At 43.8% G+C, this 26,250-nt stretch overlaps 1 protein-coding gene across 1 annotated transcript in view; it reads left to right on the top strand.

Moving 5' to 3' along the window:
* ZNF827 (zinc finger protein 827) overlaps nt 1-26,250 on the top strand; it is a 154,924-nt gene that overhangs the window by 41,214 nt on the left and 87,460 nt on the right. The window contains exons 3-5 of the mRNA XM_054562789.1: nt 591-763; nt 6,470-6,950; nt 21,403-21,636. Coding sequence (XP_054418764.1) covers nt 591-763; nt 6,470-6,950; nt 21,403-21,636 — 888 coding nt within the window. The remainder of the gene's footprint in view (nt 1-590; nt 764-6,469; nt 6,951-21,402; nt 21,637-26,250) is intronic.

Genomic DNA, 26,250 nt, shown 5'->3' on the forward strand with positions numbered 1-26,250 from the left:
GAACCCAGACCTTCTGACCACCGGTGGCTAAATTGGCGGCAGCAGCGTCTGCTCGGGTCATAACTGAACAAGTCAGCAGTAGGGATCCTAAAATTTGTCTCCACTGGAGTTCGGTTTGTGAGGTTTATGGTGGCCGTTAGGTTTTCCGTCCCTGCAGTGTGTTATTCTCTGTCCTGTTTGATTTGTCTTTATTTCTTGCCAGTTTCCGAGTTCAGGAATTCCTAGGTGGACTCGAGTCTGGAAGTTTTCTCCCAGAAACAGAGCCCCCGAGGTGAGGCTACTCTGGGCTGAGTGAGGGCAGGGCAGACGAAGCTCCTTTGCAGGTGTCTGACTCCTGAGTGTGGGGTGGCTGTTGGAAGTACGACTCCCACAAGGCAGCACGGTCAGATTTTGAAAAATGGAACCCAGATGGAGGTCAGGAGAGGGACATGGGTTTCTGCCTGAAGAAAAGCAGCAGCAAAACTTCCTCATGGACAAAATCCTGGGATTGCCAAGGAAAAAAATGTCGAATCATTTTTAGTGTTCTTCATCTAGCAATGTACTTTCCTTTCTGATATCTCTAATGCTCCTTTCTCTCTCCTTCTTCCAAGCCTCCGAAGAGGAAAGCGGAAAGCCTTTCCAGTGTCCAATATGCGGTTTGGTTATAAAAAGGAAGAGTTACTGGAAACGGCACATGGTGATTCACACAGGTTTAAAAAGCCACCAGTGTCCACTCTGTCCATTCCGGTGTGCTCGCAAGGACAATCTCAAATCCCACATGAAGGTAAGCCGGCTGCGGACAGGCCTTCCGATGAGGCGGGCACAGCACAACGGAGCAGGAGAGGGGCCACTGCGGGATGGCCAGGCTCAAGGTCACAGGGTAGAATGCAACCAACATGAAGCACCTGGAAAAGAGCCTTCTTGTGAAGGTCTTTGTTTCCAATTTACAGCCAAGTACTTAAAGGCAGAAAGTACCCTCTATATCCAAATTGTACACAGGGTCCGTCACAAGTAATTCCCCTTTTTTATCACAAAATCTTTTATTACAAAATCATAAGCATGTAATTCCGTAACATATCACGCTCAAGCACACCATATGACATTGTAGGGAAAATGTTCAAATGAAAACTATAAACTATTACACCCATACTGTTACCCTACCAGCCACACCCAAGGCAGGCGCTGCTTCTGCCAGGCCCTGGGTGCAGTGTAGAGCCATCCCCCTTAGGGAGCTGCAGCCTAACCAGGCCTTGCATGGGGACACATCTCTGGGGTGCACACAGGGGCAGAAAGAGGACAGGAAGGGCTGCTGGACCTGGGCCCCAGAGAGAGGCTCTCGGACCTGCGCCCTTCCTGGAGATACTGTCCCCTTCTGCTTGCAAACCTGGATGAACACCTAACAGGAGCTGGGGGGACACTTAAAGATACCTAGGCCTCAGCGTCAGCCCTGTGGGAGGCTTGGGCCATCCCCGACAAGACCGAGTCCCCCTGAGGCAGTCCGTGTCTGAGCTGTCATAATTCCCGAGTCACACTGACCCGGCATGTAAGGACATTGTTTTCAACGTCCTGTGTAGACACATAGAGCATTGGGTAGAGTCTGTGTGTCACTCTTAAGTGAGATGGGGGAAAACTTAGCTGTCTAGAAATCTTTTTCAGCGAACTCCATTACTACTAAAGGTTTTGTCTGAAATTCGAGGAGGAAACTCGAGATCAAAAGAGAACGTGCGTTTGAACCCACATTTAAATCTTATTGTGCAACTCACTGGCTAAGTGGCCTTGAGCAAATGAGCCTTTAGACTTCATTTTCTCATTTGTTGAACGGGAGCGGTAATGTCGAGAAGAGCTGTCATTAGTATTTAAGGAGATAATATTAGTAAAGTATCTGACACAAAACTGTTCTTTAATAGTTAAGCAATTTCATTAACTATCATCTAACACCTTGATGATAATAGCAATCATTTTTATTGTATTTTCAATACGGCTTGGCTGCTGACATTGTTTATAGTTTTTGCTTACCTACCGTAACAAGTATAGTGTATGTACATAATTAAGATACTTGCTTTTCTCTAAATCTTGTCTAATCCTTCCTGACTACATAAGTAATCACTGTTCAGCATTGTAGCTCTAAAAAAAGTGTGATCCTACAGAACCTATATTGACTTTAGGAAATAGCTTAGAAAATTTAAAAAAAAAAAAAATTCATGGTGCTATTTGTTTTCCATCATTTGCCTTTTTCTGCTGGGAGTAGCATGCCCTTCATCTTCAAAATCCATTTAACCAGGAGTTTTGGGTGATTGAATTTTTTTAGTACACCTACTTAGTTTTTACTCTAACCCTCCTCATCCTCTATCACCTCTTCCCAAAGTAAAAATCTCATATTTTACACCTGCAAAGTGGATTTTGCTAGCAGGATGAGACTTCAAAAGAAATGCCTTTGAAAGTAAAATTTGTTTTCATTACTGTGTCCTATGCTGTGTTCAGATATCAGGTCTGACAAATTTAAAGCTTCAGTGAGCAGAAAACTTGCATCTCGCCTGACACCTTGTAAACTTGGTTTCAGCTCAGGGTCACTGAAAACAACCTATTTATAAACCTGTGTGGGGGGGGGGGGAGGAGAGCAGGAACTACTGACCCTGAAACTGCAGAGAGTTGAGTTGGGGTCCTTGACAATACAGACGGTCGGCCATGACAGCGTTACCCAGGGGAGCGGCGAGGGCTTTACAGGTTGTGGGGCCTTACTATGCTTTCAGAACAAATCAATAACCCGTACAATAAAGCAGCTGTGTGAAATTACTACTGTACTCAAACTCATTGTGTCCTAACCTGTTGAGCTCCGACTGAGCTTTTGATAAGGGAAGAGTGAGAAGGGCTCATACAAGTTTAATTTTATCAAATGGTGTACTGTTGCTTGTCTGCTCTACACCTCGCTCATGGACCTTTTTAAAAAAAAATTCTTTAATCAAAGAGTTCACGGTTTTATTTTCATTAGACATACTTGAATTTTGCTCAGTTTTCCAAATAGTCTACACGGAAATATGATCGTTGTGGTTTTAGGAGTAGATGGATATCCTCAGCTGCCTTCACCAGAGATTACAAAGATGGAGAGATTTTCTAAAAATGATTTCTGCCTACGAAGAAGGGGCAGCATAGCGTATAGATTAAATCTCAGACTGTGGTCAGGAAAACCTTAGCTAGAATCTCAGTTCCATGTGTTTTGGTGGCTGTGAGACTTTGGGCAAATCATTTAACCTCTCCAAGCTTCCGTTTCCGGTCATGGAGATAATAATCATGTGATCTGTCTCATGGAGTTGTTATAAGAGTTAAATGAGATAATGGAATCAGCCACTTAACGCATAGCCCATAGTGGAGAAACTCTAGGTAAATGTAACTAATATGGTAATTATTACCCGAAAGCCTTCTGAATATACATTAACGTTTACATTTAGAAATAAACAGTGACATGGCCTAATTGGATTTCTCTTAAAATAAATTTGATTGGTTCCTCTTTTTGTGACAATATCTTCAGTGTTGAATTTAGAAAAACTGGCAAAAAAAAAAAAAGAGTATAAAAATTGACCCTTAATCTCATCACACAGAAATAACCCTTAGTGTCATTCTAATGTATCTCCTTCCATGTTAATTATATAGGTTCATTTAAGAAAAAAAAATGGGATTCAACTTTATTTGTTCAACAAATACAGTATTGACAGTGTTCCCACTGGGTGGTAGGCACTGTCTGTTTATGAAGCCTGCCTTTCCTCCTTAATATACTGTGCAGATGTTTCTATGAGCAGCAGCAGAAGGAGATGCAAATGCCTTCAGCTTCCTCAGGGTTATCTTAGATTTCCATTAAGTGTTTTACAACTTTCCTGGATGAGCGAGCATACAGGAATTAACTAGGAAATTCATAAGCTGAAGTTGAACAGAAAAGGTGAGGAGGACCGCTAAGATAAAGACCATGGGCGAAGTAATGGCAAGAAAAAGTGGACAAGGGTCAGCGTGCCCAGTTCTACTCGTCTCGGGCCTGCCTTCTAAGGAGCCGTGACTCTTGGCTTAGCCCCTTCCCCAACCGGCCAGGCTCCCCGAGGGAGGTGGAAGGGGTGTTTCCCAAGGTTTCCTCGTGTTCATCTCTCTGACAGAGGAGTTGGCCCTAATGATGGAATAGCATCTTTACTTCCCACCCCTTAGGGTGGGTGATTGCTTTTGGTGCAAAATAATGACCGGTCAGCCAGTACATCACTCTGTGGCCTGGAAACAGTGACACGCTTTAGACGAGCTTGTTTTCTCATGAGCAGAGTAAGAGGGATTGTGAAGTCAATGTTAAGTAAAGAGAATAAAAATTGTGACAGAAAGTGCTTTTTGGTCGGGAGAGGAGAGACATGGCAACTGGAGGATGGAGCTAATATGTCTCTCCAAGGCCAAATGGGGTACATAGACCCTTCGGGAAGGTGTAGCTCAAATAAAATTATAAGTGCGAAAGTCAGCACCACATCCACTGGTTTTTCCACAGCTAAATATAGCAAGGCCAGGACCTGGTGGAAAGGCAGCCATGTAAAATGTTTGCACGCAGTCTCTTTTCCATCCAGGGCTCCCCTCCGGCTCGAGGACGGAGGCTCGCTCTGTGCTTTTCCTTCATCCAGAAGCTGCTGCGGGAGCTTCTGTTCTTGGATTAGCTCCTCTCCTCTCCTGGGTCAGGAGATGTAAGGACACTTCTGGAGTGGAGTCTGCCCCACCGCACTCCCCCAGGGACGATGAAGCTTTCTGCCTTGTCACCTTTACCACCTGGTTCCAGGGCTGGACCTGTCAGGGTCTCCTGGAGCTGTGACCTGAGTCCCCGGGTGCCAGCATCTGCGTGAATTGGGTCGAGAAGTGGTAGGAACTCGTCCTGATTCTGTGAGAAAGCAAAAATGACCGATCAGCTCCTGAGCGAAATCCCCTTGTTGTGAAAGAACAGAGAGGGTGGTGTTCACAGCCAGTGACAGTGTGGCGTCCCAGCCCAGCACCTCCCCCTCCAGGCCTGGCAGAGAATGGCTTTAATGGGTGAAGCTTTGCTGCAACTGAATTTAAGTTTATATGGTGATTTCTGTAGAGAAAACTCGAGCTTTGGGGGACCCAGAATGTCTTCTGCTGTTTTTTTCAAAAAGCCACAGTGGGGTGCTGTAGCGACAGGATCTCACCATTAACATTTAATTTCTTTGCTTTTGTTGGTCACTTAACATTATTTAAAAGTATGTTTTGGCTGGTGAATAATACTTTTGGATTGCATTCAGAATGCATAAACAGCTGTAGTAAAACTTGCTTTCTTGGAAAGGAAGCCTACGCAGAGGGGCCAGGTGGTGCAGTGGATTCACGTACTGGCTCTTAACCTTTGTGAGACCTGGGTTCAAATCCCACTCAGGTGACCCCTGACAGATGAGGTGTCAGTTTTTTTGCTTTTGAATTCCCGTCACTGACTTGTTTGTCCAGATCACACATCTCCCCAAATCATTTGGCCCAAATCCACGCAATTGGCAGTTTTTACGCAATGGAGGGCCAGTCCTGAAATAGCAGGGTGCGGCGGGTCAGTGCTGAAGCGCATTGGCAGAGATGAAAGGGGGAGTTAACAAGCTTAGGAGCACCTGCCAGCTCGAAGCCTGGCTCAGGCCAGGGCAATGATTTCCTCACTTTTTCAAGTGCTAAATTTGGTAGTGACAGGAAGAAAAAAAAAAAAGTTCCTTGCAGTTTTTACTGGTATAGACGTGCGTTGCAAGACTGGAACTGGATTTCAAAGTGTGCATGCTTCCATTGCAGACATCAGAATCCCCACATTGGGAAACACTGGTTTCATCTCGCTGAGAATCCTTGGTGGGAATCTGACTATGGTCGGTCCCCCCTCCCCACACTCTGCTTTCTTCGCATGTAATTGTGCTCAAGCCACTCACTCTGGAGTCTCAATTTCCCTGTCTATAAAATGGGAACACTGTAGAGACATCTTTTTCCACATTCTTAATTACCTAGAAAAGCATGTTGAAAAACTGAAATTAGGTTTGCAAAACATCACTAATTCTCTGGGCGACAGTCATTGGGAACATGCTAAGTATTATTATTATGAGAGGAATTACACAACAGCTGACCTCTTTGGACCCCCAACAGGTAATTAGGTAAGTTTGCATTCTGCTGCGTTTACAATGTTTTCTCTGAGGACACCGACTGAGATCAGATGACCAGACTATTAAGAGGGTTTTACCCCGATGGCCTCCACGGGCCGACGCCACCCTCCGTTGTGCGCGCAGCTCTAGTAATGGACTCTTAACCTACGCAGACCCGCTTTATGTTTCGGGACGACCTCGTCACCTGGAGCACAGTAATGAAATGCCCCCCTCTGGTTATTTTATTTCCTGGGCCAGCCCTCTGTGCTGTGAGGAGATTGTTGATGACTCGCGTGGATACACAGCGAGGCATTGCCCATGAGCGCACGGTGGACAGCTCACTGTTCTTGCTTCTTCGTCAGGTTCATCAGCACCAGGACCGGGGAGAGACCTTTCAGTGCCAGCTGTGCCCTTTCACTTCCTCACGCCACTTCAGCCTGAAGCTCCACATGCGCTGCCACCAGCACTTCCTGAGGACAGAAGCCAAGGTGAAGGAGGAGATCCCAGACCCAGATGTCAAGGGATCTCCCCACCTCAGTGACAGTGCCTGCCTGGGGCAGCAAAGGGAAGGAGGAGGGACAGAGCTAGTGGGGACCATGATGACGGCCAACACTCCAGAGAGGACTAGCCAGGGTGGGGCTGGCATCTCGCCTTTGCTGGTGAAGGAGGAACCCAAGGAAGATAACGGCCTGCCAGCCTCCTTTACCCTGAATGCTGCCGACAGGCCGGCCAACCACACAAAGCTGAAAGACCCCTCCGAGTATGTGGCCAACAGTGCGTCAGCATTGTTCAGCCAGGACATCTCTGTTAAGATGGCGTCTGATTTTCTCATGAAGCTGTCAGGTACTTGAATAGGGTTGTATTCTTTCTCTCTCTCTCTCCCCCCTTCTCTGCCAGTATTCTCATCTGTAAAATGAATTGATAGGACTAGATGATTTCAAGATCCCTTTAAATTCTAATAGTCAGCACCTTTATACATTTTCTCCTTGACTTTTATTTTTTTTTCCGTCTTCTAGAAGTAGGCATTGCTGTGGTTTGGGTCTAGAAACAACAGAGATGACTGGTGGCCTCCTGGGGTTTTTTTTCATTTTATGGGCTCTTGTAGGGGAAAGGCCACATGGTGAGCCAGGTTGGTGGCGGTTCTTTGTGTGACCTTGGCCCTTATTCAACTTGTCTCTGCGTTGGGTTCTTTAAAGCGCTTGAGTGGAACATTTCATTTTGCATCATTCAAGTTCTTTGTTTTTAATTTGAAAGACTTTTTTAAAGGACATGTACAGAGGCTACTTTTAGAAATCAGAGACTTTTAAAATTTGATTAAATGGTAAAGATTATCTTAACTTTTTTTTTCCCAGTGCAAAACTTTTCATTATAGTAAAATATACCTCACATGAAATTAACCACTTTTAAGTGTACAGTTCTTTGGGGTGAAGCACATTTACGTTGCTGTGTAACCGTCATCGCCATTCACCTCCAGAACTTTTCATGCTTTCATTAAACAGTCACCCCCCCATTCCTCCCTCCCCCCCGCCCCTGGTGACCACTCTTCCACGCTCTGTCTCTGTGAATCTGACTACTCTAGGTACCTCATGTAAAGTGGGACTAGAATTTTAAAAAAATTATTTTCCAACTTCCCAAATGCCATTTGGAAAGATAGGGAGTATAAGTTGTAAAAAATTATTTTTATTAATTGACATCACTTTCACCATCAAATTATATGTGATGATTATTATTATTTTCTTTTTTAGTTTTTGTCTTTTTGTTTTCAATTTCTTTGGTTCAGTTTGTGAAGTTGAAGAGGGGGCGTGTAGAGATGCTGAGGGGGCTGTTTGCCTGCCTCTCTTTTGGAACGATAAACCGCCGGGGGTTGCCCTGCTATTCATTTCGTTTTTTAAAAGTATGATTTTAAAATTTAAAGGTAATGTGGAGGGTGGGGAAAGGTTGGCTGAGAATTGGTTCTGTCTTGCAGTGCAGACGGCAGTCCCCACGATGATTTCCAAATGCCATTTCAGCTCTTTGGAGATTGACAATACCCTTTTAAATGGAGAATAATTGGTCACCGCCTTCCTTTAAATGGACTGTGAGTCGCATTTCACTAAATGTCATTGCCAGGTGAATTAGAGGTTCAGCTTCACTCTGAAGACCCCATGCTCAGTGACACTTCAGTCAGGTCTTTTGGAATGTCCCTGACACCCCAGATCTCTGCCCCTCAGGAGTTCCCGACACTAGTTGGAAGAAATGAGAAAAGGTAGAGGGTGGAAATGAGGCGTCACAGAAATGAGCTGTGGAGGAAAGAGAGCAGAGAACGTTCCAGCGAGGCACCCAGTCCTTCGGTGCAAGTGAGGCGGCCATCCTACGCTGGGGATGATCAAGTCCCAGGAGTTCTAGTGCCTCTGACTGTGGCTCAGACGGACAGGAGGCTCTCTATTCCCTGGCCCCCACGCCACCTTCCTCCTCTTCCAGCTCATCGAAGGGAAGTTGAGCTTTTAGAGACTTTGGGTTTTATATCGGAACATTTTTGAAAACCAGGGTGTGGGCGAGGCGGGGAGTGCAGGCTACTAGTGCCCCTTTTGCTGCTGACACTTTAGTTTTCCTCTCTGCGGCATCTTTGGGTTTTCCTCAGTGGTCTCTCCCGCCAACAGCAGAGCCCAAGGGGCTCCTGTTCTGGGCTCTTCTAGTACAAAAAAGGGAATGCAAATGGCATCTTGCCTTTGCATAGCATAGAAAGATGGGCAGCCAGCTCCTTACTAACAGACAGGGGGAAACCAAGCGGGGGAGAGTAACTTAGTAAGGGGTTATTCCCTTTACCCGCCCACCCCTGGAAGGTTTCAAACCTGCGCAAAGGATTGGGTAAAACACTTGGTGGAGGACACATCGCTCTGGCTCAGCTCAGTCCTGGGTGTCCCACATCCGGCTGTAACTAACTCCAGACCCAACCCCAGGGAGCTTAACCGAAAACCAGAATTGCAACAGGAGCTCCGCCAGCGCTGAAGCCAGTTGGTAGGTTAAGGTAAAAAACTGGGCCTTCTCCTGTGATCTGTTTTCTCATCTAGCTGTTGAAGGGAACTTGTTTACGATTTGGCAGTCGCAGTATTTACCGACTGATCAATTGGCAGAAGAAAACAGATAACAAATGCACACTATTTATGCAAAAGGCCCATGCAGCTATTTTATGGTGGCTTACTAGAGGTCCTGAAACCTGACTTGTGTGCACTGTTACCTAGCAACCTGTTACAAAGTCGCCGGGGAGTGCGATGCATCGGTAATTTTTTGTGCGTGCGCATATTTGGATGTAAATGTAAACTTGGTGACTGTGGCGGTGCAGCCCACGGGAGAAGAAGATATGTTAAAAGGAGAGGAATACATTTTCTGGAGGGATTTTTTTTTTTTTTTTAATTCCACTAACTCTTTGGATGGTCGAGCCCTGTAATTGATAGCTGCTGTCACTGCGGTGCTGTGCCTGGCTGTGTCTGTGGCTGTGATCCTGGGACCAAAAGACCAAACCCCAGAGAACTGCAGCTGAGCTTCTAGCTCTTTCCCTCATCAAATGTAGCGCAGTCATGGTCAACATCGGGCCTTGTCCCTTGGCGTCATAACGGCACCATTGTTCTTGGGACGAATTTTAGCTGGGCTGTGTGTGTGCACCTGCTGGGGCTGTAGGGCGCAGCTGTTTGTGGGCACAGAGTCTGTGAATCTCTGTGCCAACCACACCACTGTCTGCAGAGCTGGAGCACAGTGACAAATTCAAGCATGTACATACCTACTTGTTTCCAAAAGAGAGATGCAAAACACTTGATTCTTTCTTACTTGGTTATTAAGGGGAGCCTTTCTTGATCTTTCAACTAAAACTGAGCCTAAAGATGACCTAAGGGAAACCAGCGGGATTAAAAACCATGAGCGGAATGCTGCTTTAAACAGATTCTCCATCCTCCTCCCACCCCCGCCCCGATTTCGACATATCCCCGCTTATGTGATTGTGAAATCAAACTCCGCCTCCCAGTCATCGCCTAACTCTTCTGCCTGAGTCCACACTTAACATTCCTCGGTCCTTCAAGATTGATGTCGCTCCCTGGAACTGAGGCTTTCCAGGCTCGGCACCATCATTGATTCAGGGAAGAGAACGGGGCAGCCCCCGCTGCTGGCTTTCTAGGCTAAGAGAAAAAATAATTTTGTAAACTTTGCTCAGGGATTTGGCCTAGAAGGCAGGTCTTCGAGGGCCGCAGCCCTACATGTTAGTTGACCTTTCTCGGAAACCAGAAGATGTACGCAGGTCGTTCATCTCTGAGCAAGGGGTCCAGGGGCGACATGAGTCGGAGCGTGCAGGGCAGAGGGGCCCGCCGGACCTCCGAGCCCGGGGTTCCTGCTGCGCCTGTGCCCTCTCTCCACGGCCCAGTATCCAGCGGCAGGTCTAATTTTGGAGTTTCTGTTCTGTTTTGTTTTGTTTTGTTCTTAATGCCAGGGTCCAGCCCACTCCCAGAAATTATGATTTCTTTGGTCTAGGATAAGGCTTAGCCATCGATATTCTCTTTACAGTCTTCAAATGATTCTAACAGGCAACCAAGACGGAGGACCGCTGATGTGGAATATAAACTGGGTACCCCATACAGTTGTTTTTTCAGTACAGCTTTCTTCTAATGCATCCCAGACCATGAAAGGGGAGTAGTGATGTGAGGTGGGCCTGGGGCCTTCCCCAGAGGTCTAGGTTGACAGGAGGGAGAGGCCTGGGTGAGCCTTGTTCATTAAACCCCATGTTCATCCTCGTGGGGCCTCATGACAGAAGAATTAGAAGAAACATCTTAACGTTCTCTAGTTAGAACTAGAAAGTCCCAAGCCTCATCTAGAACGTCGAGGAGCTGGGAGTATCATTACTGAGGCCTGATTAAACGGTGCCTGCTACGGCCTTACATCATGTCTCTTTCTGAAAACTACACTTCTCAAGATATATAATTTAATTCTGGCTCTCCAAATTATAACTCAGGCCTTGACAGAAACTTGGCCCCTCAGTCATTGGCTGGGAATATCTTTTTGTCTCTGATTTTTGAAAATAAAAGACACAAGTCATTTCAACTATTTTTAATTTGGAAACGGGGCAGACATTTTTTTTATACGGCCTCCCACATTTTGTTAGTTTCATGAACTTACTGCTGAAGTAATCGTAACAGGAGAGACAGACTTCCTAAAGCAGCGACTTCCAAATGGGTACAAGCAGAATTGTTTTTAATTTCTTAGGAGTACGGCTATAAAAATAGCAAAGGTCTCGTACAAATGAATGGGGGCTGGGGAAGGTATTTGCGTCCCATAAGCCTTTGTCCTGCCACTTTCATCTATTTTGTTATGCACCTTTGGTTACAATACGGGGAGCCTGTGAATGGCTACTGCCCTGTCTATCCTGTGACACATTTGTTTGTACTTCTGGAGAAGGAGGAATGGGAGATGCCCAATAAACTGGGTTGCCTTGACTGCCTGCTGACTCTGAGTGGCTTTCCGTAAAACATCTCAACAAGTATGTTTTTTTTTTTTTTTTCAAGAAAGCACCATCCTTGGGCCATTCAAGCCCTAAGACTCCAGTGCCAGTGGCCGGGGGCGTCTCCCACACCCCACCCCGGGTGCCTTCCCCAGTGAGTTTATTTCTGGCCCCGTCCTTTGTGTCTTCAGTCTGGCCCTTCTTTTTAACCCTGCCTCACTTTTCTTGTGATGGGCACTCGCTGACCACGTGACTAAAATTCCCAGAGTCAGAAGCTGCACTTAGGGACCTCACCTGCAGGCAGTCCGAATGCCCTTCAGAAATCCTGGGTTTTCTAATTGAGCCTGATGGTGATTCCTACGAGCAGGAGAGTGTGACCTTTTCCTGTCGTTCAGTGACTTGCTGCTCCGTGAAACCAGGCTAATCTGAGTCACAGAAAGGAGCAGGGAACATTACAAGACAGCAGGACTTAGATGGGTCCCCAACCACAGATGGGGACTTTTTCGTTTCTTAACAATCATTTATACAGTGTTTACTCTGTGTTCCACTGACACATTTGAACTTCATAACAATCCTGTAGCAAGATGGTATTTCCATATACAGATGAAATCTAAGAAACAGAGAGGTTAAGAGGCTTGCCTGAGTTTACACAGTTAATAAGGGGCGGAGCTGGGATTCTAAGCCAGGGGCCTGGCCCAGCATTTCCTCCCCCAGCCTGCTCTGTACCGCAAATCACGAACTCAGGAAGCAGGGAAGCCGGAACTTGGCTCCATTCGTTGTTGTAAGTTAGCCAGAGTGCCCAGCATGAGGGCCGTTCTCTGAGTGTTGTGTGCTCGATGCCACTGGAAGTTGCATTAACACTTTTAGGCTTTTCAGGAATTATTTAATGCAAATAGAGCAGTAACAATAAGGTCAATTTACTATTTCTGCAGAGCTCTCTAGTGTATAGTGGATTTCCAAATACGTTGTCTGTTAACAAGCATGTATATGAGGAAACCAAGACGTGGTGTAAATTCTGTAAAACGGTCATGACTGGAATCCAGACCTTTCTTTCCTCACCATCCTGGACAGAGCATTCCTCCTCCTAGAATTGCCCACAGAATAGTCTTTTTATCTTGATTAGACCCCTGGGAAAGCTAATCAAAGTCGGTGTTTCTACAAAACTGAATCCGGTTCCTTATCTTCCTTCCCAGAGCAGTATACCTCTTCTACTTACTACTGTTATTACTTACTATTGTTACTAATTCTACTATTGTATTATAAGCATTATTACTAATCATTTGTATTTTACATTGAGCAGGGCATCATGCCAGCAACTTCATGTAATTTCTCATTTAACCTTTCCAACAACCCTGTGGGGTCAATAATATTAAACCTATTCTGTAGATGAGAAAGCTGAGGCGTTAAGACTTCAGCGACAAGGGGCAGAACAAAGATCCAGCTCTGCCTAATTGCAGAGCCTTGGCTCACGACCACTTAATTAGCTATTACCTAATTTTTTTTCTCAGCCGAGCGAACTGTCTTTTGACCTCCGTCTGCTTCACTGTTTATTTTCCTTGGCTTCAAACCATGGCATCATTTCTACATGTTAATTCAGTTGCTAATCTGGTTACACTTTTTGTGTCTTCACAACAGACCTACCATCCATTGTTCACGTGCATCCCTTCCTGGCTGTCACCTCGAGCCGAGACAGCTTGCCCCGCAGCTCCCTCCCTGAAACTGTCTCCACCCCAGCTGTCCCCCCACCCCTGGGCGCCCCCGGCATTCTGAAGGACACTTCTCTTAACGCTTCTTGCTTCAGTTTATGCTCCCGCCTGCTCCTTCCTACTGAATAACCCTGTCCCAGCTTTTCTCAAGAAAAACACGTACAGTCTTCACCGGCTCATAGACATACGCCTCTCACTTCCGTTTCTCAGCCTTTCTTCGTGTTGTTTCAGGGATCCAGGAATTTGAACTGTGGCATCCCATGTGTCACCCTCCTGGTAGATAAAAAGGGAGGGGAGGCTTTTTCTAAAACTAATGAATAACGTTATTAAAGCTAAAATAGCTATATTAATGCACATCTGACCCTCAATGGTTCTGTATCTTTGTAGAGAATTTCTAGCAACATCGGGCCCCTATGATACCTTCCCCCTACTGCCTGGCCCTTGCAAGTACCAGCCTTTCCTTCCAAGAATAGTTCCTACTGCTTCAGTTAAACCTTTTCCTATTATGCTGGTGTTTGGTGCTCACCCCCATTGTGATTTCCAGTGATGCTTAGAGTCTTTACCACCCAGGTGGGTGCTTGTCTTATGGCTAGTCCATTCTGTTGCCGTGTGTTAGTCTTGCTTCTTCAACTATTTCAGGTTGCTAGGGGTGGGGAGAGATAATGCGTCTTTTATAACATCTTTATCTTTGAATCATCCGCAATGCATGCCATGATAGATTATAAGAAAAATATTCTAATAGTCATATTCTGGAAGTCAGGTTTTCAGGGGCGGTAATATTACTTCCCTTAAAAAAGGTTTGCATATCCATAGCCACTTCCGTGATACCATAAGAAAGAAGATGGAACAGAGAGTGGTGGTCTACGGAAAGTCAGCAGGCCGTGCAAAGGGAGCCCTAGCGGGTATGAGTGCCTCGGTGTTGTCTCATATCTTCTGTTCTGGGACCTCAGCTTGCAGGGCCAGGTATAGAATGGGAGTCTGTCTCACAGATATACTCTTCCGCAGTTTAGCAGTTCAAAACAGTAACCATTTTCTTGGTTTAGGATTTTGTGGATTGGTACCCTGGGTGTGGCCCAGCCGGGTGCTGCTGCTTCTGGTCTCTCCTGGGCCGCTTCATGCATCTGCAGTTCATTGCCAGGTTGGCGGGGGGGCTGGCTGATCCAGGATGGTCTCAGCTTCTCCCTGCTCCCCAAGGTCTCTCATCCTTCCGTGGGCTGGCCCAGGCTCGTTCACATGGCAACTGGGCAGGGTTCCAAGGAGAAGGCAAAAGGGCACAAGACTTCTGGAAGCTCAGCTCAGAACTGGCCCAAGGCCACTTCTACCACCTTCTCTTGACCAAAGCAAGCCACGACTCCAGCCCAGATTCAGAGAGTGGGGAAATCGACTCCACCTCTTTGTGGGAGGAGCTGCAGAGTCACATTGCAAAGGGGTGGGTGATCCGGGAGAGAACTCGTTCTGGATTTTTTACAGCCTCCCTCACCCAGAGTTCTTAAGATTCTCTAGATATTCCACAATAACAGAAATCATTTTAAAAAACTGATGTATAAACCAGAATGTTGGCATAGTAATTTCAAATGACAAGTGTAGCAATCAAGAGGAGATGTCATTTGGGGCAGATGGTCCCCAACTTCCCTGAAAAGTGTTGGAAATATATTATCCAATCTGTAGGCTTTCGTTCTTTCTCCCCCGCCCCAATCTCCAATCCTTTCTTGCTGTTCATCCATTTCATTCTTGGGACTTAATAGTATGACTTTAACATACAGCTTTCTCCCACATTTACTCATGGTTTGATTGGTTTTCCAGGACTGGCCTTCCTGCTTTTGACAAGGGAGATATCCTGTCTGTTAAGTGGATTACTGCAAATAGCTACTTTTGCTCATTATGTGATGGTTTTAGTAGTTTAGTTCACAGGAAAAACCTTATTTATTTATTCTAATGTTCTTGAGGCAACGCTCACTGTCACTACCCTTGACCCTGCCCCAGAGGCTGTTTGGTTTTCCCTTTGTCTCTGTGTCTGTAATTGCAGTAGCCATCGAGGCCTGTGCAGTCTTGGTTAGGGACACAGATCCTGAAGTGTGGCCAAGTATTAGCTCAGGTGGGGATTAATGAGAAATATGAGATGGTTAAACTTCACTAAACACTAATTATGAAACTACTTAAGGCAAATTAAGTAGTTTACCTTATTGGAGAGCAAGGTTTCAAAATATTTAGCTAATGTTTTAAACATTCTATTTAGATATAATATGCTTAACATCTGAAAGTAATACTCCACTTTATTATACTATTTAATTAAATTTTCCCTTATGATGTTAGAAGGCAGGGTTGTTTTTTTTTGTTTGTTTGTTTGTTTTGCTTTTTTGTTTTTCTCAGTTAAAATGCATCAAATTATCAAAAAATCCCAGGTCCCTAGCCTTGTCATACATACTTTCATATATATCCATTGGTCTGTAATCTGGAGAGGTGGGCTCTGATTCTGGTTCTATCATTAACAAGCTCTGTGGTTTTAAAAAGGCCAAATCATTCTCTCCTGTATTTTCTTATTGTAAAATAAGGGAGTGGAAAATAGTAATGTGTTTTATTTTGTTGGTTTGTATTTTCAACAATAAACCCATTTTTTTCCAACAAAATTTTAAGTGGAAAGTTAATACATAAAACACATAGGATATATATTTTTAAATATAACTTTACTTTTTAAATTCATATTTATTATGTTTATTTACTTAAAAAGTTAAGCCATTAAAAACAAAGTTGCTATTTTATAAGCACAAAATGTGAAGTCAGGGTTATGATCAGGTGAGGTCTTTTAGCCATATTAACACCTAGTATATTTCTACATTTATTTCTCTGACTGCAGTTTCAAGAAACACCATTTACACAGGGCAGATGTTGCAAATGAGGGCAGATTTCAAACAATTCACCCTGTGATTTCAAGATCCGTTCACTTAAATGTCTTCAGCTACTTGAAAGAAGAATAGAAAGTTTTTTGCTTCATAGTTGACAATATTTAACAACTGCCTTCATTCCTTATAATAAATGGCAGGCAAGAAGCACCTGAAACTTCCCACATGCACCAAAGCCATCTATCATTTTGTATTAACTACTTGGTTATTGGTTAACTATTATTTGGAAATTTATTTAATTTCTAGTCTCAGATTCCTCATCTGCAAAAAGGGGTGTTGTCAAAGTCAGAAAAATTAAGCCAAGTGAACACTTAGTGTACTCCCTGGCCCATAGTAAGTGCTCTTTAAATGACTGATCCAGACATATCAGAAGGTTCACCAAAGCAGATACACTTGAACCTGTCCTCCCACTAATTTAAGGCAGTGATTCTCAACTAGGATTGTGCCCTCGGGACAGTTGGCAATGTCTGGAGGAATTTTTTGTTGTCACAACTGGGAAGTGCTCTTGGCATCTAGTGCATAAGGGCCAGGGATGCCACTAAACATCCTGCACGTGCAGGACAGCCTCCCACAGCAAATGACCCAGCCCAGCATGCCAGTGGTGCCGAGGGTGAGAAAGCCTGAGCCACGGATGCCTGTGGGCTCCAGGTGCCCCCTAAATGTATAGTTTTACATGGAGACACATGCACCTCTGTGAATTATTGGAAAGATCAGTACATAACCAAGCCCTTCCCTATTAATGATGGATTACTAGAACTCTAACACTAGCAGGAAAAAACTGCATTACAAATGATGCACAAACTGAATTAACTTAACCAGCACAAGTTAGCATGTTAGTGGTCTCCAGTGACATCTTCTATAATGCAGCTGGGGGCGCACATTTTAAAATTAAATTTTATATTAATTTAAAAATAATCATAGGAACTTAAATTTGAAACAAGCATTTGGAACCCCTGAAGCATATACTCGGGTTCCTTGGAACACTATTTGGAAACCACTGATCTGTGGTCCCTGCTAGGTCTGAGAGTCTCTGGCTCGGGTTTAGGGTGAGGTGGTAAATAAAACTCTCATTGGTCTAGCTTTCTTATGTAACAGCTCAGCATTTGCAAAATTGCTAGACTCTGAACTGAAAGAGAGCTGGCTCATTAAACTCAAGGAAAATGCCATTTTCCTTCACCAGAGGGAACCTCCAGAGCAGAGGAGAAGCTGTGAGGCTGCGGTTTGTTTCTCCCCTTCCACCCTCTTCTCAGCTCCTCACTAAATTCTTTCCTCCCAGGTTATCCCTCATCCTTCCCTTTCTCATGAACAATGTTTACTTCCTCCATATCACTTATTTCCTAAGGCCCACCGTCCAACTGCAAAGGTTAGCATCTTTCTTAAGAAGCCTGGGCTGTCTTGGAGAGAAAAGAGAGAGATTGGGTGCATTTTCAGCCAGAAACCCTGGAGTCTAGAGATTCTGCAATTCTTTTTTTTTAGGGGCGGGGGGGTAGTCAGTCTGATAACCTCTTGGGACCTTAGATTCCTCACCTCTAATATGAAGATAATAATTATCCCTATCATTGGTGGTTGATGAATTAATTCCTGTGTGCCTATTGAAATGCAAGTTGTATGCATTATTAAAACCAATCATGGCCCTTAAGGAAGTTCTACAGAATTTTCCTCAAGGGGGGGTGCATGGCAGAAATCTCCATGAGAACTGAATACATCTTACTTTAAAGAGGGGTTTCTCTGACAACTTACTAATGTCTGCCTGTTAGAATGAAAAACTTGGTATCGTTTTATCCCAGTGGCTTCTCACTCCTTAAAACTAAAATTAAAATTAAAACTTGAGCAGATGAGTGTCTCCCATATGCTTTTTCAACGTCATTATCTTTATTTATATTTCCCCAGCACGTTACTAGTTTTATGCTATTCTTGTCATTGTTAGAGTGGAAACCAGGTAGAAAGTGCCTTGCAAATTTATAATCCAGCAACATTCAGCTTGCCTTTTGTTTGTTTTTTTAAGTGTCTTATTGACACTCTGTTAAACCTGGGTTGCGCTAACAGCGCTAAATATCTTTTTCCCCTTGTCTTCTGTAGCATGTATTCCAACTACTCCCAGAAGCTGCTTGGATCTTCAGAGAGCACCAGTATAATAATGGTGGCCCTCTCTAGAACCTGAGATTTACCTTTAGGGCCCCAGGAGTTTCTTATCTTGTTTCCTAGCCTCACCTTAGACTTTTAAAAAGCTTTAAAATAAAAGATGCACTGAAGCATTTAAAAAAAATATCTAACCATACTCCCTGGCTGGTGTGGCTCAGTGAATTGAGTGCCAGACTGTGAAACAAAGCGTCGCCGGTCTGATTCCCAGGCAGGGCACAGGCCTGGGTTGCTGGCCAGATCCCCAGTGGGGGGCACTCGAGAGGCAACCACACATTGATGTTTCTCTTCCTCTTTCTCCCTCCCCCTCTCTTAAAATAAATAAATAAATAAATAAATTTAAAAAACATAACTAACCATTCACTTTATATAATTCCTTCCCAAAGAATCAAAGTCACAGACTTAACAGCCCATCGACTACTTGATGCTGTCGTGACTGGCGAGGACACTCTTGGCAGAGGGTTTTATGAAGGGTCCCGGAGGAAAGGCTTACAGAGAGAGAAGTTTTAGGGGATGATTAGCACAACCCCCAGGAAGTGGTTGAAAGGGGAGAAATGTACTAACGTCCTCTTAGGAGCGAGCCACACTGTCTTGGTAGAGGGGTAGAGGTCAGAAATGCATACTTGTTGCAAATTGCTGTAGAAACCATCTTTGTTCCCTTTGGTTCAGATTCTGATGCCATTGTCCCCAAAGGGTTGGATTTAGGCAGTTTGCTTGATGTCTGGACTCCTCCTTTAGCAATGCCAGAGTCCAAGTGATTACTCAAAGACACATCAGTGAGTGCTGTAGTCTGGCAGCAAAGCTCCTAACTTCATGTTTAACGTCTTATCCCCAGTCTAATGACAGACCCAGGGAGAGCACTTCCAATTGCCTTTGGTGGGATATTTTGAGAGTCTTAGTTTTTCTTGACCACAGGTAATGGTGGAGCACCATCTGATGTCACTAATTTGTGGCCAACATACTTTATCCATTCACAAATATATGTTGAACACCTACTATGTGCCAGGCATTTTTCTAGGCACTCGAGATCCATCAGTGTTAAAACAGAGATGATTGCCTTCATGAGGAATAGATCATAAATGGTGAACATAATCAATAAGAAAATTATATAGTATGTGATCAGTCTCTTTGGGCTGCCATAACAAAATACCACTGATCAAGTGGCTGAAACAACAGAAATTTCTTTTATACACTTCTGGAGGCTGGAGGTCCAAGGTCAAAGTGGTGGCAGGTTTGATTTCTCCTGAGGCCTCTCTCTCTCTCTGTCTTGAAGATGGTTACCTTCTCTCTTTGTCCTCAGGAGTGTTCCTCTTCTTACAAGGACACCAGTCACATTGGATTAGGGTCCTACCTAATTGCCTCATTTAATCTTAATTACCTTCCTGTCCCCACATGCAGTTACAATGGGGTATAGGGCTTTAACATATGAATTTAGGGGAAGGGGACACAAATCAATTTCTAACAGTATGTTATCAGCTGATAAATATTTTGGGGAAAAAAGATTAAAGTACAGCAAGCAATTGGGAATACTGGGGAGGAGTTTGTGATTTCGAACAGGACAGACTTCACTGGGAAGTATTTTAGCAAAGACTTGAAGGTCAAGTTACATGAGTGTTGTTATAACACAGGGACCAGAGGTGGAGGAGTGGTGTGATGGAGGTTGGTAAGGGACCCAGGATGGGCAGCCCGTGGACTAGGTTCTAGTCCTAGCTCTTCCTTTCTCTGGTAGCAAAACTTCCAAATGTCATGTTGGTCCTCTCGACTCCAGTTTTCCAAACATGCTGGTCTGTATGAACTTGTGATTCCAGAATAAACATTCTTACAGGGGCATGAGGTGGCAAGAAAGGACTTTGTGTCTGAGTATTGGCTGGGAGCAGGTGGCGAGCAAGGGGTAATGGGTGTTTGCTTTGGGGGTTTATTTTCTTTTATTTATTAAGCAGGAATGGGTTTAAGGCCTGTTCTAATAAGCATTACTAAGAACTCTATATTAGGACAAGATCTTCTTTCTCAAAAGACAAACACACCCAATATAACCAACCTAAAAGTTCCTACTATGTGGCCTTTTAATGGGTAGCAAGATGCCAATGAAAGTCGCGAGTGGTAGTAGAGGATACTTGCCTTCCTTCTTGGTCTTTCCCGGGTAGTATGCAGTTTAGTGGTATGTTATAGCCAAGCCATAGAGTCCATCCCATAATAGGCTAGTTAGCTCTGCCCTGACCACACACTCCGCACCAACAAACCAGGCTAGAAATGGAAAAAGGGCATAAGTGGAAAAACTGGTGAAATCCGAATAAAATCTGGATTTTAGATCACAGTAATGTGAATTTCTTAGCTCTGACAAAGGCATCGTGATTAGGTAAGATGTTAACATCGGGGAGGTTGCGTGAAGGATGTATGGGAACTCTTTGAACCATCTTTACAACTTCTCTGCAAATCTGAAATTATTCTAAAATATGCTTTCTTTAAACAATGCCCGCGATGGACTCAGAGATGACTTGGGCTGCAGACATGGACCCAAAAAGCCATGTCAAGTGCATGTCCCCCTGTATGTGTGTCAGTGGCATCAGCTTATAATAAAGCAGAAAGTATATATCTCTAGTCTGAGCCTTTCTTTCTGGCAAATTCTCCATCCTTGCCTCACACCCCAACCCAGGTTTTCAGTTTGGGTATTGCCTCTGACTCGTGTTTATTATATTCAATATTTTATGGCAGAATAACTACGGGAAGGCATTATCCTGTGACAGATTAGGCGGGGAGAGTGCAGGCGGGTCAGGGAGGCAATAGCATATACAGGAAAGAAGATGGTGAGAGAAACCAAAGAGAAAATGCCCAAACACTTTGTAGAATCAGCACTTTTTAAAACAGGATGGTTCCGAGTCAGAAGCCCATGTGCTCATGGAGTGTATTGTATCTCCGTGCCCAGGCTCAGCCGATTTCGATTGGGTTGCGGTCCCTCCTGCTGTTAGCACGATGTGATTTTGCATCCATCCTTCGTTAAGTTGGGGACAGCTTTGAGGGGAACGGCCTTTATATCTGTCTCTCTCTCTCTCTATATATGTATATATATAATCCCTTTCTTCTTTTGACAGCTGCGAATCAGAAGGAGCCCATGAATCTTAACTTTAAAGTGAAGGAGGAGCCTAAGGAAGAGGAGTCCCTCAGCACCTCCTTGCCTCGGTCCAGCTATGTGTTCAGCCCGGAATCTGAAGTGTCAGCCGCCAGCATCTCTGAGGACACCCTTAAGCCCCAGGAAGGGAAGGGGAGTGTGCTAAGGCAGGATATGTCAGTCAAGGCAGCATCGGAACTGCTCATGAAACTCTCAGGTACTTGATTTACTCTAAAACGTTTGCGTACGAATCATTTCACTTGTAAGCCCACCGGGCTGCTTCCTGCATGGCATGTGATTAGCCTGATGGTAGCCTTGTCACCTTATTGCTGGGAATTCAGGAGTGATTGGATTACTTGGCTTAAATTCCCCTGTCGTGTATGTGTGAGTTTGTTTTCTAGAATGTGAGCTGGGTATCTGTCCTATTAAATACAACCTTTGTTTTCTGACTATGACTGAAAGTTGCTGGAAAACACTGCTCAGATGATGTAGGTCATAATTTTAAATGGGTTCTAATGGCATCCAAAGCACTGCTATTAAGTGATCAGAATATCTATTTTTTCCTAAGAGAGGACCTTGCATTTTTTGTGTATTTATACTTTATTTCCTTTAAGTACCATTAAAAATATTATTCTTAACCTACTGAGCAGTTGAGATGGCACTTGAGGTAATTACTCATAGAGTAGCAATGAGATTTTAGGAATAGAAAATTTCATGATGGGATATTACAATAATTAGTTTAGTCCTTTATATGAATGGCTTTTTTTTAATTAGTGTCTAAATATAATCCTAGACTGTCAGATGTTGGCAAAACAGGTTATAACTTAAAATTTATGTACGCAGCTCCCTATCTGCCCCATTCCCTTTGGAACAGGTAAACATTTAGTGTCTTTTAAATTCAAAGATGTGACTTTCAGAACATGGAAAAAAAAGTTTTATTAATACTTCTACTGACCAAGTCATACCCCATCTTTATTTAGTTCACTACTGCTTGAAGATAATTTTTAGAAACTATATTCAAAATGCTAATCGAAATCAAAAGCTGCTTTCAGTTTGTAACTTGCTGTGGTTGGAGGATAAAAGCATGGAAGATCTATAGTAGTCGGGGGGGTACTTCCCTGTGTAATTACATAAGTGAATCTGACTGTGTTTCTCGCTGACCAGTAGGTTGGAGGTAAGAAATTAAGAGTGATTTACTTAAAGCCATTGCATCAGAAACATTGAAATTCCTGTATTTGCCAGTTGGTGGGGTTAAGAATTCTTTCCTTTGGTGTTAATTCAAAAGGCAGTGGAACTTCAGGGGAACATGATTTGTATAGGTAAAGAACAATACAATTATTATATCCTATTATAGCCTCGCTTTTCTAAACTTTGCAATTGTAGGGCAGCTTCTCCTATAAATGGGAGGTCTAGCAAGATTCTGCTGATTAGTGAAAGCTGAAAGTTTTAAAAAATGATATTCAAGCCAACATATTTTCATATACGGTAGTTGAACGCTCCCTTTGGTGTCAAAAGGTCGTGGTGACGTGGAGTAATCTGTTGTTTTCTCGGTCCATTCAGAGAGGCTGCACAGCTCTCTGATTCCTTCCCATATCATCAGCTTTCACGTTACAGTGACTTCATCTCTTCTAACAGTGACGTTTGTCCCCTCCGATGGTAGGACTCTGGGGTAGAGTATTTCTGTTTCAGAGTTTGCAGTGCATCCAGGATTGTGGGCAGAGCAAGCTGGGTGGCACTGAAAGATAATGTGCAAAAATGAGATTTCAGGGAAGATGTGCTCTCGGGAAAACCTTATCTCTTAATCCTTTTGGATGATGAGACAATGAAGTTGGAAATTGATAATGAAGTCCCTCAAATAGAATATGGCTATGCAACCATGCACATTTGATGATGTTTGTGGACAGCAGTGGCCTTTCTAAATGTTTGTGTTGCGTTTCATTGAGCCCCTGTACTGAGGGGGTTAAACGATAGTTGAATGGATGGCGTAGTCGCATTTCCAAAGGACATCTGCCCTGCTTCCTGGTGTAGAAGTGGGAAATGTGTTTGAAGACTAAGATACCATGTTTGGCCATGTATAATGCACTCTCATATGTAATGTGCACCCACATTTTTGGCCCAAACTTTCAGGGAAAAAAATCTTTCATTTTAATTTTTTAATTCAATTATTTATATTTAGAAACAAAATCAGTTATATTCCAGGGTATTGTTTTGCATACAGATATCATTATTGCTTTCTAGAGTTACACTTTCAATGCATAAGCATAAATAAAAGAATTAAAAACACTTATATAGATACAGAATTAGCACTACATGTGTATAATGTACATCCTTATTTTTCCCTCAAAAATCCGGGCAAAAAATGTGTGCATTAAACACGACAAAATATGGTAACTATTTTTTGCCCTGAAAAATGTTCCTAGCATTCTACATGTAAGAGACCTTGTTGAAAAAACACGTATCCCAGTCCCTCCCCTCTGGATGCTTATACCTGGTCAGGCGGAGTTCAGGGCAAGGAGATTCATCCAATAAGTGACTGGCAGGCACATGGAACTTCACGCTTCTGCACTCTGGCAGACTGTGGTCAGGCGAACTGTAAAGAAATTTCCAAGTTAGTCCAACATAAGGGCAAGTGTCTTAAAATAAATGTCATCATTCCCAAGTCTCAAGGTGAACAGGGCTCACCCCTTATTAGATTTACAGTGGAAATTAGCGTTTCTAAGCACAGACAGCTCAGTGCTCTTGGAAGAAGGTAGGCCCTCAGGAAAACCTGGCTGCTCTGTCTTTCCTCAAGTTGTAAATTTAGCAGCTTCCGTGTTCGTGCCCTGAAAGACATCCAAGTGCAGGACTTGTCAGCGTCTTCAGATTGCCTTTTCCAGCTGTTTCCGGTCCCTCTTTAGACACAGATAGAACGGCAATTCAGTTCCCAAAGGATCTATGCAGGGTAGTCAGTGTGGCTGGAGGTGCGCCGCCCTTGAGACCCCAAAGCCTTTCTGCAGTCATTCTGTCACTTCTGGTTAGGAAGAGTTGGGCGACTCCTGGCCAGTATGACTCGGATGGAGCATCGTCCTGTGAGCCCAAAGGTCGCAGGTTTAATTCCCAGTTAGGGCCCATACGAGAAGGTCACCGATTGATGTTTCTCACATCAATGTTTCTCTCTCTCTCCCCACCCCCTGCACCTTCCCAACCTCTCTCCCTATAAAAGCCACGGAAACATATCCTCAGGTGAGGATTAAAAAAAAAAGAGTTGGGCAAAAAAAGGGCATCCATGCATTATCATACATTTTCATTTCCTTCTTTCAGTGTGGACCAAAGTTAACGGCTAAGATGTAGAATGAAAGGATTTTTCTTCTCTGTTATTTCCTGGAGAATAGAAGCTGTGATCTGTAGTAGTTAAGGCCCTTTCGGTCTTTTCATTGAATTAATAAGAGGAAACTAGTCAATAATTTTGGCTGCTTCATTTCCAGTTTTAATTTATGATGACTCCTTAGTGGACATTGGGCACACGGCCCAGTCAAATAGCATGTGAAACTTTGCTATGTGGAGACACCTCTGTAGGTACATTGTTTTCCAGGTTGACATTTGCATTTTATGGGAAAAACACAGATGCGTTAGGGACTAGACTAAATTTTTCATTAACTGCATGTTTGGGGAAATCTGAGTTTTCTTCCTTCCTGTGGCTCAAGTTCTATTTCAGTTGTTAATTGGGAAGTCAAGTGCCTGACAGCTGGGCCAAAGAAATTGATTACCATAAAGAAAGCAACCCTCTCCAGGAAACCACTGGACGCCTGTGACTACCTGTTGTTATGGGACACAAGGCAGCCAAAGTAATCAGACTTCTCTGCTGAGCGGGTAGTTGCCAAAGATAATTCCCAGAAGCCTTGATCTGAGGAGGCCAGCATGCCAAAGTTCAACACAGAGCATACATGACATTCGACAAAGAGAATCAAGTCACTATTAGGCTCTGGTTTTGTAGTGTCTGGTGAACTTGCAGACTTATAGAACGGATGTGTTACCACAGATAGGACTTAGTGTTAAAAGTGACACAGAATTGTATCTGCTTTGTCTGTTGTGCTTTAAGAGAAGTAACCAGATTCAAAGATAAAGAGCTGCTGTCTTCTCCCTTTGGGGAGCCACAGGTTTACATGGGGATGTTACAGAAAATGTTCTGTATATATGGTTGTGCCTAGAAGTGGATAACAATGATTTGAAAATTTGAATTCCATAAAAATAAGTAGCTGGATAGCTGGAGTTTTTCAGAAACATTATTGAAAAACTGAACATTTAAATTTATCCAACATGGTAAATAAAACTTTATGTCCAGACCTTAATTTGATACCTGTCTATTGGTTTTCTTATTTCTATGCTCAAAAAAGGGCACCAAGTGGATTTATATTCATTTTTGATTTATATTCATTTATCCCAACCTAGTCTTGGAAAGAAATATACATTATAATTGCCTCTTGCAGAAGAATCCAAGCGGCCATGGCTTTGAAATACACAGTGATGTAGAGTACAGGGAATCAGCTAAGTAAGCTGGGGCTTCAGCTCTGAGGGATTTAGAAGGAGGCAGACCTGGGTAAGATGCAGTTCTGGGGTGAATGTAATCTCTGGGTGAACTGAAGCAGAGAGGAGAAGTATTGAAGATTGACTTTATTAGCAGTTTTAATTAGGGCTCTTTTGGTTGTAAATAACACATCCTCTCAGCCAGTTTAGACAAGAAAGGGAAATGAATAGAAGATGGCATTGGGTTACTCATGGGGCAAACCCAAGGGCAGGGACCCGGCCCTCCACTGGAGCCAGGGATGAGAGAGCTGGATGGCACTGGAGGCTC

Source organism: Pteronotus mesoamericanus, unplaced genomic scaffold (genome assembly GCF_021234165.1).
Source record: "Pteronotus mesoamericanus isolate MK-2021 breed Mesoamerican mustached bat unplaced genomic scaffold, CSHL_Meso_final contig_163, whole genome shotgun sequence".
NCBI classification, from domain to species: domain Eukaryota; kingdom Metazoa; phylum Chordata; class Mammalia; order Chiroptera; family Mormoopidae; genus Pteronotus; species Pteronotus mesoamericanus.